This window comes from Cotesia glomerata, linkage group LG8, assembly GCF_020080835.1.
Source record: "Cotesia glomerata isolate CgM1 linkage group LG8, MPM_Cglom_v2.3, whole genome shotgun sequence".
Classification (NCBI taxonomy): Eukaryota; Metazoa; Arthropoda; class Insecta; order Hymenoptera; family Braconidae; genus Cotesia; species Cotesia glomerata.
Window position 1 is genome coordinate 8,165,620 of NC_058165.1, and position 11,912 is coordinate 8,177,531.

At 27.9% G+C, this 11,912-nt stretch overlaps 1 protein-coding gene across 6 annotated transcripts in view; it reads right to left on the reverse strand.

The window, feature by feature from the left end:
- Positions 1-2,318: 2,318 nt before the first annotated feature.
- Positions 2,319-11,912, reverse strand: part of LOC123270357 (paired box protein Pax-5) — a 102,400-nt gene continuing 92,806 nt past the window's right edge. For 3 of the 6 annotated variants that reach the window (XM_044736357.1, XM_044736358.1, XM_044736359.1), the window contains 6 exons: positions 8,347-8,435; positions 6,569-6,860; positions 5,139-5,234; positions 4,702-4,923; positions 3,293-3,388; positions 2,320-3,088 (listed from right to left, as the gene is read on the reverse strand). In XM_044736357.1, the coding sequence (XP_044592292.1) occupies positions 2,868-3,088; positions 3,293-3,388; positions 4,702-4,923; positions 5,139-5,234; positions 6,569-6,860; positions 8,347-8,435 (1,016 nt within the window). In that variant the 3' untranslated portion in view covers positions 2,320-2,867. Of the gene's footprint in view, positions 3,089-3,281; positions 3,389-4,701; positions 4,924-5,138; positions 5,235-6,568; positions 6,861-8,346; positions 8,436-11,912 lie in introns of all 6 variants that reach the window. The other 3 variants (XM_044736360.1, XM_044736361.1, XM_044736362.1) reach the window with 3 other exon arrangements.

Consider the following 11,912-nt stretch of genomic DNA (forward strand, 5'->3'; position numbering starts at 1 on the left):
AGAATTTTTAGCTTGAATCGATCGATACTCGTTTAAAAATTTTTCTAAAGAAAAAATTTTTTTTATAATAACTTCCTAATTATTGAAAATCATCAATTTTCATAGCGAGAAGTTAAAAACAATGAAGTTTTTTCTTAAGGGGGTATTCTAGTGACTAGAATCTAGTCTAGAAGCATGAATTTCAGGTAATTTTTTGAAGAGTCGTAAAAGAAAAGGAAATCAATATTTTTACTATCTATTTTTGTATAAGTTATTTATTAACATTACAAGAATACAGAAAAAAATCAAAAAAGTTGAAAATTCCAAAAATTAGCAGCTGATGAAGTGGGAGGGGGGGTGTCTCAAAAAATTTTTTTGTACTACTTTTTTTGACTTTTTCGAATTTTTTAAAAATAGTAAATATTTAAATTTGGGGATCACCGTAGTTCATAACATAGTGACATTACTCTAGATTTATAATCTTTTTTATTTTTTTATTTCCGATTGGTAGGAGGGTTGGAATCGTGGGCATGGTCACGTGCTAATTTTTTGAGACCCCCCCCCCCCCTCCATTTCATCAGCTGCTAATTTTTTGAATTTTCAACTTTTTTGATTTATTGATTTTTTTTTTATGTATTCTTGTAATGTTAATAAATAACTTATAAAAAATGGACAGTAAAAATATTAATTGCCTTTTTTTTACGGCACTTCAAAAAATTACCTGAAATTCATGCTTCTAGACCAGAATACCCCCTTAATTCGTTCATTGACTAACAAGAGTATAAACAATAGTTGCAGAGGAAATTTTTTATGGCTCTGTCTTGGAGTCGTGAAATTACACTAAAAAGTTTAATATTTAAATATATAAAACAATTACAAATAAAATTATTATAAACCTCATATTTATTCAAAAAGGATTTACAGATTTATTAAATTATTCATTTTGTCAGCAAGTATCAACAGCGAGACTTGGCAAGAGCGGCAAAGAAGAAAATATCACATAGACATTCATTAAAACAATTTAAATGACAATTAAATTTATTTAATTAAACAATTTAATAAAATCAAAATTGACATACTACAAGTTGTAAGTTGATTCATTTTATCGGAAAAAAATTACTAAGTATTGCTTTTTTGTGCTGTTTCTCATTATTCTTTGGCAAAACTTATTACACATATTGTTTACATTAATAAATAATAAAAGTTATTAAATAATTGCTATGATGATAATAATAATAATAATAATAATAATAATAATAATAATAATAATAATAATAATAATATATGAATCGTGATTATTAATAACTAATAACATAACAATATAAAAAAAAATGCGAAAATATAAATTGTAAATTAATATAATAATAATCGTAATTGAAACTTTGGACGCAATTATCTAATTGGTGCTAAGAAAATTATGTGTAGAGTAAAATAATAATAATAATTAAAATAATTAATAACTAATAATGTATCATTTGCATCCATAACGTATAGACTTTTGTTTAACGACAGTCCATCACCAAAACAATTATTTTTAATAATAATAATCAGTTTTAATTATAATAATAATCAATTATTACAAAGTTTAATTACTTAAAACAAATAAAATATAAATATATATATATATATATATATATATATATATATATATATATATATATATATATATATATATATATATATATATATTTTAAAATTCAGCCTCGAAATATATATAAATATTGTTACTTTCATTAATTTGTATCCCGCGCTCTCGCCGCTTCAGACTACGATATTTTTATTAAATATGTATAATTTATTAGAGTTTAATATTTTTATTTATTTATTTTACATGAGACAGCGCAGTTAAGAAAGTTTTATTCTTATTTATTTTTAAATTGACGAGACTAAAATTTTTTAATGTTACTCATAACCCCAGTCGCCATTTTTACGGGCTGATTTACAAACTAAGATTTTTCTTCACCAAAAAAAAAGACTTACATGTTCAAATTTCGCTATAAAATTAATACGAAAAAAAACTTATCCTTTTTCTAACAAATTTCAAATTCCTTTTAATTAACTAGTCCTTAACTTTGTACACTACCGAGATACCCTAGACATTTGTCATTAAAATAATAATCATAAATCAAATAATTCAATTCAATAGTCATCTCACTGAACTCATGTCTTTTTCATGAAAAATTATCAATATTACAATAAGAATGATAACTAAAAGTTAAAATTATCGATAATTAAAATTACAATTACAATTATTATTATCAATATTAATTATTTACAATTTATATATATATATATATATATATATATATATATATATATATATATATATATATTTATATACTTAAAAACTCTACACTATAAAGTCAATTAAAAGCCGCTTAGCGGAAATCATTTCAAACTCCATGGTCTTTGGTTTTCTAAAATATTTATTTATAAATATTTATCGTTAAGTGATTTATTTATTAATCTCATTAATGAACTTTTTGCCAGTGACGTATAATTAATAAAATAAAAAATAAAAACAGTCAACTACTAAAAGTCTGTAGTATCAAATGACGGAATAATTAAATAAAATAAAAATACTTATACTGTAAAATAAAAATAATAACTAAAAAATAAAAATTGTTATCAATAATTATAAATTAAAAATTATGATAATTAAAAATGATAAATTAAACTAGCTAGGTATTTAATTAAAAAAATTTCCGATGACGTATTTAATGAGAGCTTGTCTTCTGCCTCACGAGATCAGTCATTAATTTCAATTGGTTAAGTGATATGGCGCCCGTTCTAAAATTTAATTATCTGTTTTCTTCTTATCTTCTTCATTATTATCATTTATTATTATTATTTTTGTGATAGTCGAGTAGAACGAACACTTAAGTGAATCAAGCCAGGTACAAATCCGTAGAAGCGTGATCTGTTTTGTTGGTGCAGGCGCTTCCTGTAGGTGATGCAGCGCTCGCCCCGCTGCTTGCGCGGGTGGCCGCCAAAGGCGACCGGCTTGCGACGTCAGCGCTGTTGTCTGCCATGCCGTTGCAGCTCTGGTGGTGCTGCGAGTTCTGGGAAGACGCCAGCGTATCCCCGTTGCAGTAATAGTATGTTGAGTCTGGAACATAAACGAAATTCGGTAAGTAATTTTGAAGTTTTATTTTTGAAAATAGAATTTTTATTTACTACCGATCTCTCACTAAAAATTTTAGCAAATAATTTTTTTTTTTTTTTTTTTTTAATGGAATTTTTTACTTTTTATATTTTGAAATTTGATCCCTGGCTAATCGGTTTTTTTTTATTATACTCACTGTTTACTTACTGAGCAACCCGCTTGTAGCTGCTCCATAACCATAGCCAGTGTACGGCGCGCTAGAGTATTGTGAATATGCTGCACTGTATGCGTAATCTCCACCTCCTGTAATCAAGAAAAATTATTTAGTTATTAAAATTAAAAATCTAGACTAATAAATTAGAAGTTTTGTTTAAATTGCCTAATTGAAAAAAACTAATGAACCAATAGACGTAAAACTTGTATCAAAGAATGCAGCGTATTTCGGACGAAGGTTTTAATATATAATTCATTCTCAATTGCTCATCTCTAATCTAAATTTGTTAGGTTACAAAATAATAACTTTCGTAAATTATAAATTCGGTATTTTCGATTGCCATTGATGGAAAAATCAAAATAAAAATTCAGGGATTTATTCATTATTTGTTTGATTCAACATTCATTTATTCAATTATATTTTATTTAATGTCAAATAAAATTTAAATGTAAAAAAATTTCAAAAGTTTATTTTAAATATCAGGCTAAAATTAACCAACCAAACTAACTCACTTTTTATAATAGTATTTATATTTTTAAATAACATGTCCCAAAAATAAACTAAATATATTTCTTCAATTATCTATAAGTGTAGTAATAAATTAAGAGACCTATTTTATGCATGCCTAATCAAACAAAACTATTAAACCGATAGACATCTAATTAATCTCATAAAATGAAAAGTTTATTATATTTTTTCGATATTTTGTTAGTGAAGAAAATGATAACTTTTCATTACAAATCGTTTCTTTGGTAATTTTACTTAAATAAACAAAACGTAAAAGAATTGTATGGTTGATTGACTAATTAGATATTTTTAAAGTTGAATTGAATTTTGATTACGATTATCAAGATGCCAATATTCAAAATTAAAGATCATTTTTCGTTTTAAAAATCAATTTCTAAACGCATTTCAATAATATTAAGAGCATTGATCCTTGCAAATAAAAAATTATAAATGTTTATAAAAGTCCTAAAGAACATAATTACGGATAATTGCCGATGAAAAATTATGTAATTGTTTCAATAAAAAACAAAAAAATTTCAACTCAAGCCCAGCAAAGCGGGCGGTTAACAGTATTCAAAAATACTTGAAAAAATCTAATTATTGAAAATCTCAAATTTCGCGCCAAGTTAGCTCTCGGTTTTGCCACTAGATGGCTATTTTTCTCGCTTGCAGAAATTCTTCGCCAGAGTGTTTACAAACTCTAAATTACTTTTTACTGTTAAGGTCAAAAAAATAAACTTAGCACTTTTTATCTTCTATTTTGAAGAATAAAAATACTTATTTTTTTGTCTAAGATAAAAAATTGTTTTTCTTAATATTACAAATAAATTTAAACTCAAGCCTCAAAACTTCAGAAGATGCAAGCATACGAACGCAAAAAAAACAACAATCTTACCTGTAGCGTAGTGTCCAAAACTAGGCAGCATGGTGGAGTAAGGAGGTATCGAAGAAGCAACCTGTGATTGGGAGACTGGCGATTGTAGAACAGTCAATCCAGGGTCACCCCCGCCGGCATTGGGGGTCGTTGGGGTAACATTACCGTCTTGGAGAGATACCGGGGGACTATGGTCTCCAGTTCCGCTGACGTTCACGTACGAAACTGCTACACCACTGCTCTCTATACATGCATAATAACACAACATTCTTATCAAGCCTCTATCTAATGAACTATATACAACATTTAACAATTAGCAATTATAAATCAGAAATTAAAAACTAACATTCCTCATTCTGATAAATTCAAATGAATAATTACAGGTAACACATACAAGCAACAATTATTTCAAATATCAAGTATGAATTAAGTAAAATGTTGAAATAAATTAAACTTACCGGTACCATGATAAGGTGACATATTGGTGCCATCTAATGTCTGGCTTAATTTTAATTCCTGCATCGTCAGCGGCGCCAATGGTGTCAACGTTCCACCTGTTGAAAACAAAAATTTGTTAATTTTTTTGTTGAAGTTTTGAAGTTTTTTAAGAGAACTTATTTTGTTACTTAGTTTATATTATATATCTAAAGATGTCTTTACTTTGGAAATTGAATTTCATGAGATGTCTTACTACTTACACGGCTCGATTCTTCCGTGTATTCAATGGTTACTACTGTATAAATTACTGAATCTTTATACTCTTATATATTTTACTTTTGTATTTTTTAAACTAAGACGTTACAATAAGAAATTTATTAGATAATTTTATTGCACTGATAAAATTAACTTAATATAAGAGAAAATCTTGAACCAAGAAAATCATTTAGAAAAATTTATTCGAACAGGTAAGAATGATATTTAAAATTTAAAATAAAATTCATATTTTTTTAAACTTTATCAAGAGTAGAATAATTATAAAAGAAATGAAAATTTTACGTCATTTTTTTGATAAAATAGAGTAATTAAATAAAAAATGGACATTTTTGATAATTTTTTTAAATTGTTTGTTTTTACAGGGACAAATGTTGAGTATCTTCAATTAAAAACTTAGTTTTATTTTTTAGAGATCATAAAATTTTTAATTTAACTTTATATTTTGGTTGAAAGGTGCGAGTTATGAAAAAAATGAGAACTTTCTTTAAGAAAATTAAATTTCCTACAAAGAAAATTTCTTATAATTTTTCTATATCTTGAATATATATCCTAAAATTTAGATTTTAAACTTTCTAAACACGAGGTATAATTAAATAATTTTAAAATCAAATTTTGAAATAAAATTCTGGCTCAATAATAAGAGATATATCTTCAGTCCTTAACTCAACTTGAAAATTTTTCATAAAAATTTCAAAACTAATTTAAAAATTTTCATGATTGTTATCGTGAATGGCATAATTTTTTTTTTATTTAAGACACTAAAGTTTTCCAAAATAATTTTCTTAGTTACAGATTTCTTCTTGGATAGAGATTTTCTCTTTTTTTTTTTTTTTTTTTTTTTTTTTTACCAGTGTAAATCTTTAAATTTATTCATTTCTTCTCATCAAAAATTAATAATTAAAATTGTGAATAATAAAATTCTCTATCAGCAACAATTATTTTATATTCACATAAGCTACGGATATAAAAGCTAAATACAAAGTGAAGCTGAAATAAAAAGTGAAGCACGGCTTAAATGTCAAGTGAAAATCAGCAAAGAGCAAACACTGGTAAAGAAAATAAACTAAAAAATAAAAAAAGGTAACATAAAGTGGTTAGTGTATCAAGGAATGCAGGTTGAGGTTGAGATTACAATATCTCGGTGATGGGTGATGGGGATGCTAAGCGTATTCACCTATGGTACCCCCGATGGGCGGGGTATAAAGATGGGGTGCTTGCGCCTGCGTCATCGTGCTGATACTGCCTAAAGAATCGTAGAGCTCCGCCGAGGTGGCAATAGCGTTCCCGGGGAATCCACTGTGCTCATAGTAACCAGAGGTATTATTCCCAGCACCACCACTGGCACCATTAGCGCCCCCTGTTGTTCCGTTCCCCGTCGTCCCACTGTTTCCGGTACCACCGGCTCCACCAAGCTCGTTCAAGAGCTTGTTCTGTTCGTCCTTTATGTTCCATTTGCTTGACCAGAGCTGCAATTTTTTAAATTTCAATTAGTATTTATTCACTATTCTTAATGAAAAATAAATTTTTAAGGGCTTGTACGCATCTAAAATTAATAAAAAACTTAATTTTTTTTTAAATTTAATTTTTGAATAAAAATAAATTATTTAAGCATATACACAGAAAATTGTATGCCAAACGGATTAGGTTTATTAAAAATAATGATTTTTCATTAATTAGCAATTTTTGAAATAAATTATGAATATTTTTATGTGATTTCTGTAGCAAAATTTTTTTTGTTCTCAAAAGTGGCCGCTAGGTGGCGGTGCTTCTTACAGTTAGAATTAATCACTGGATATATTTTCTATTAAGGAAGTTCGAGCGAATCTAATGTAAAAAATAATTTCCAACTTTGAGCTTTGAAATTAAGTATACGTATAAATAAATACGTCATTTATCTAATCCCGAAATTCGATTAAGATTCACCGTTTAGTTACTTAGATATTAAATTTTAAAAATCACATATTTTATCTCCTTATACACGGGCTCTTATGGCGGACAAACTTTTGTTGAGACTTTAATTATTTTTTTCAATATTAACCTCCCAAATTTAACGGAAAAAAACTATACACAAGAAACTTGGATTATTGCAAAATACAAAAACAATTTAATAATAATACATTATCGATATAATTTTTGAAATATTTAAAGTCAAATTTTATGTTTGTAACTCGTTTATCGTCAGCCATTTATTCGAATAAAGATTTGACAACATCGCGTCAGCAGCTGAGAAAAAAGAAAAGGATAGAAATATAGTTACAGAGAGAGAAATGTTTAACTCACACACTCATCCACGTCTCAGTTATGGGTATAATCAAGCGCGCTATTTCCAAATCTGTTTATTTAATCCGGCAAGTAATAAATACGAATAATTTTGACGAATATTTCGAAGACTAAAATTTAAAAAAAATTTTAACATTATTTTGACTCATTAGTTACGCTCGAACTTCCTTAAGGAAATTTTTGAGAATTTTTGAATTTTAATGACTCCAACTAAAAATGTCAGTTTAAGTTCAAATTCTGGCTGAAAGATGAGAGTTACGGGAAAACTGATAAAGACCATTTCTACAAAGAATAAAATTTCCTACAAGAAAGGTTTCTTATCATTCATTTTTATCCGTAGTATTTAAGCCAGAATATAGATTTCAAAAATTCTAAAACGTGATCTAATCCAAGACAATTGAAATCAAATATGAAATTGAAATTCCGGCTGTATGATAAGAGATAGATGAAAATTGATAAGGACTTTTTTTTGGTAGAGAATTAAATTTCATACAAAAAAATATCTTATAATTTTTTTGAAAATACAGAATCTATACTGCAAGACACCTTTTTTTGTAAGATCTCTAATAAAAAAAAAAAAAAAAAAAAAAAAAAAAAAAAAAATGATTGAAAAAATTATTTTTTGGCCTTTTAAGTACGTTTACGTCTTGAGAAAAACATAGATATACTCACATTTGAATACAATTGATCTCCGTTGTAATTATTTCTCTGTCTTTTCAAATCGTCCTCCGCGTGGTCGCTCAAGTGGTCGCGATTTTCATCTGAAAAAATAGAAAAAATTATGAAGTAAATTAAAAAAAATTGAGAGCCGATAGATTGAAACAATTCAGATTCTATTAAATGTCTTTATTATGTTCCAGGTGTACCAGTAGCAGTTTCAGGGCACGCAGAATACACGCGCGTATATTCTGGACAGGGAGAGGATGGAAAAGAGAGAGTCGTCCAAGCGAATACGGGTATCCGGAATAATTAAATGAGGATCCGGGGGTGAGAGATGAAGAGCGACTAGATAGAGAGAGGGTGCTAGCATAGGGCTCGTTAAAGCTCCCTGTCAAGTTGTGATTGTCCGGCTGGTCGACTGACTCTTCTCTTCTCTTTTACACTCGGCACTCTTCCGCTAGATGGAATATATACGTATATGGGATATATATGGGATAGGTACGACCATCACCCGAAATCCCAAATTCGTGGTCTATGTTGGATAGTCTATGTTCTATGTTCTATGTCTATGGGGTTGTTTCGTCCGGTACCGGCTATAAAATCCACGTCCGAGCCGTTACGCGCTCTACGGACTAAACTACGCCTCTTCTATTGCCCCGCAGTATCTGTGTATCTATATATGTAAGTATGTGTGTATGTATGGATGGATGGGTGTGATGTGTGTGCGATTCGAAAGAGTATGCATGACCAGTTGAATTTTACGATTTAATCGATCGCATTTATCGGTCCTCGCCGAGTTATTGTTTCATTCTGTTTTACATTTCCGGGCAATCATTTATTTTCATTTTTTATTATTATAGCCCACTATTTGTATTTTATGTATGACATTTTCTTTTAAATTCCTCATATTCTTTATTATAATTGTTAATTAAAAAAATTTTTATAATATTAATAATGATAATGCAATTTTTTTAATAACTCTCGATAATTTTTATACTTATTACTATTATTGTTATACCGATAGAAAAATTAAATGAGCCTTTATTAACTCTTTATAGTTAATGAATATTTGTTAACTGTTAATAAATATTTTATAACTATTAATATATGAATTTTATTACGAATTATTATGAATTTTATCATAGTATCACGTTAGTAGTCAAGAAAGAAAAGTTTGACATGAATAACCCTCGTCATTGACTCTAGTCATCAGCGATGAACGCTGCATCAACCGCGTACTCCTACGACCTGGACAATTTGAGCGACGACGAGATCTCTGTTTAAAATTTCCAATAGGATCCCATCAAAAGCGACAAAAGCCACTTAGAAACCTGTAAATTTTATTGGTTTCTAAGTGGTTTTTGTCGCTTTTGATGGGATCCTATTGGAGATTTTCAACAGGGATGGCGGGCGTCTCGTATCAATCATCAAATTCAGCGTATTATCAAAACGGATCATCGTGTACCGGCGGAATGGCAATTACAACCGCGCAATTAGCCGCGACTCTGGCACGTGCCGGTGCTGATACTCAATCGGCAATACCCCCCTCAAAAATCTACCTAAAAATTAAAAAATCATACATTACCTATGATTAATAAAAATTAATTTTTCATTAAAGTTCTCCGAAGAAGATGTCTTGGTGCAGAGTTTATTACCCTTGAATAATTGTTTTTATCTGATCCCCACACTTATTTACATAAAAATGATTTTTTTTTATTAATCACTTTAACTTAATTTTGAACTATCCAAAAAAAATTAAGTTCCTACTTTTTAGTTTGGTTTTATGTTAAAGCGTGTTTTTTTGAACAATTACTTATTTTTTAATTTTTTAATTTATAAATATTGTATTTTTTTTTGTTTTCTTTAATGAGAGATGTCCATATCGAGAGATTTCCGAATTTCCTTGTCCATAATTAGAGATGGTCATTTGTAAAGCTTTTCTATTTTCAGAGTTGTTCATTTGTGTATATGTCAAATAACTTTGATGTCTTTTATTTAAATTGTCTGAATTTAGGTTTGTCATTATTATTTAATTTCCTTTGTTTCTTCTGTTTATATTTCCATTTTTTTTAAATTTGAATTGTTTTGGTGGATTATTTTCTAATTTTAGGCCTTTTTAATTTTAATTTTGTATAATGATATGATCTAATATTTTAGTAAATGTCTTTATATTTAGCTATAGTTATTTGATATTGTTTATTTTTAAGACTGTAATTATCAGAAGACTGATATTTCATTGATTTTCTTTTAATTGAAATATCAAATTTATTTGAAATATTTCATTTGTATATTTTTGAATATCCAAATTATTTCTCTGGTGATTTACAATAAAGGAATTTTTTATTTTTAATTATCTCTATGTATAGTACTTTTTCTTTGGTTAAAGTTCTATAATTATGTTTGTCTGAGCTTACAATTATTTATTTTATGTAAATTTTCTTCATAGTTTCGTTTATTTTTTTTATTTTCCGAACATATTATTAATTGAAATTTTTAGTGAGAGATGTCCAAATTGAGAATTTTTTATTTTACTCTAATCATTGCCAACCGTTACAAATCAATGACGACGACTGTATATTTCATTATATTTTCACTATTATGCAAAAATATTCATTGGATCTAAATTCAATACTAATTAAATGCGACAGGTTTCTTTAACTCGGTTGGAACGAATAAATAATCTTTACGCTTTCTAATCGTGGTTATTGTTAAATAAAAATAATAAAAAAAGGATTTCACTTATACACCAGATCGCTAACTAATTTATTTGTAACTTTTTTTACTCATACAACTACAGTACATTATTATTATTATCATTATTAGCTAGCAAGTTTTTTCTCTCTCGAGCAGCGGCAATAATAATTTTCGATTCCTTGGGCTTTTTAAACGAAATTAAAAAAAAAAAAGAGAAACTTTTGTCGAATTGAGACTTAAGGACGCGATTATCATTTATATATATTTTCGATCCGATATCTAAATCTGTTTTAGTGGTGGGTATTGAGCACTATTATTGAGTATCTAGCGGACCCTTGGAAAACAGTCACCCTTAGATAGCCGAGGGGTTGAGATTCACCCCAAAAATCCATTATTACCCGTGTATTGTGTTGCTTAACATTGACTCAATTGCTTTCGAATAACAGTATGTACTGTGTTGTATATCTCATATATATGTATATATATTACCAGTGCAGCAAAGAAAGATGAGGAATAAAATAATGCAGAAAAAGTGGCCCTTTGCCGATCGAATTATTCGATTTACTGCATGCTCTTTTTTGGGGACATGACCGAATATTTTATTCTATTTCTGATTATATATACTCCAGTTCTCACCCTAAAAATATATACTTTAACGTCATCATAACAATAATAATAATTATTATTATTTTTATTTTTATTATTTTTATTCGTACTATTGTGTAAGCAATCATTCATTTTTAGAAAAAAAAGAATTATGGATACTCTACATTTTGACAAAGTTTGACTGCAAAATTTTTCTAAAAGTATCAATGTATCAGTAGATATAGTTGACGGGTTTTTACTTTTTCTTTATCGAATAAATTTCTATTTGAAATTTTGTT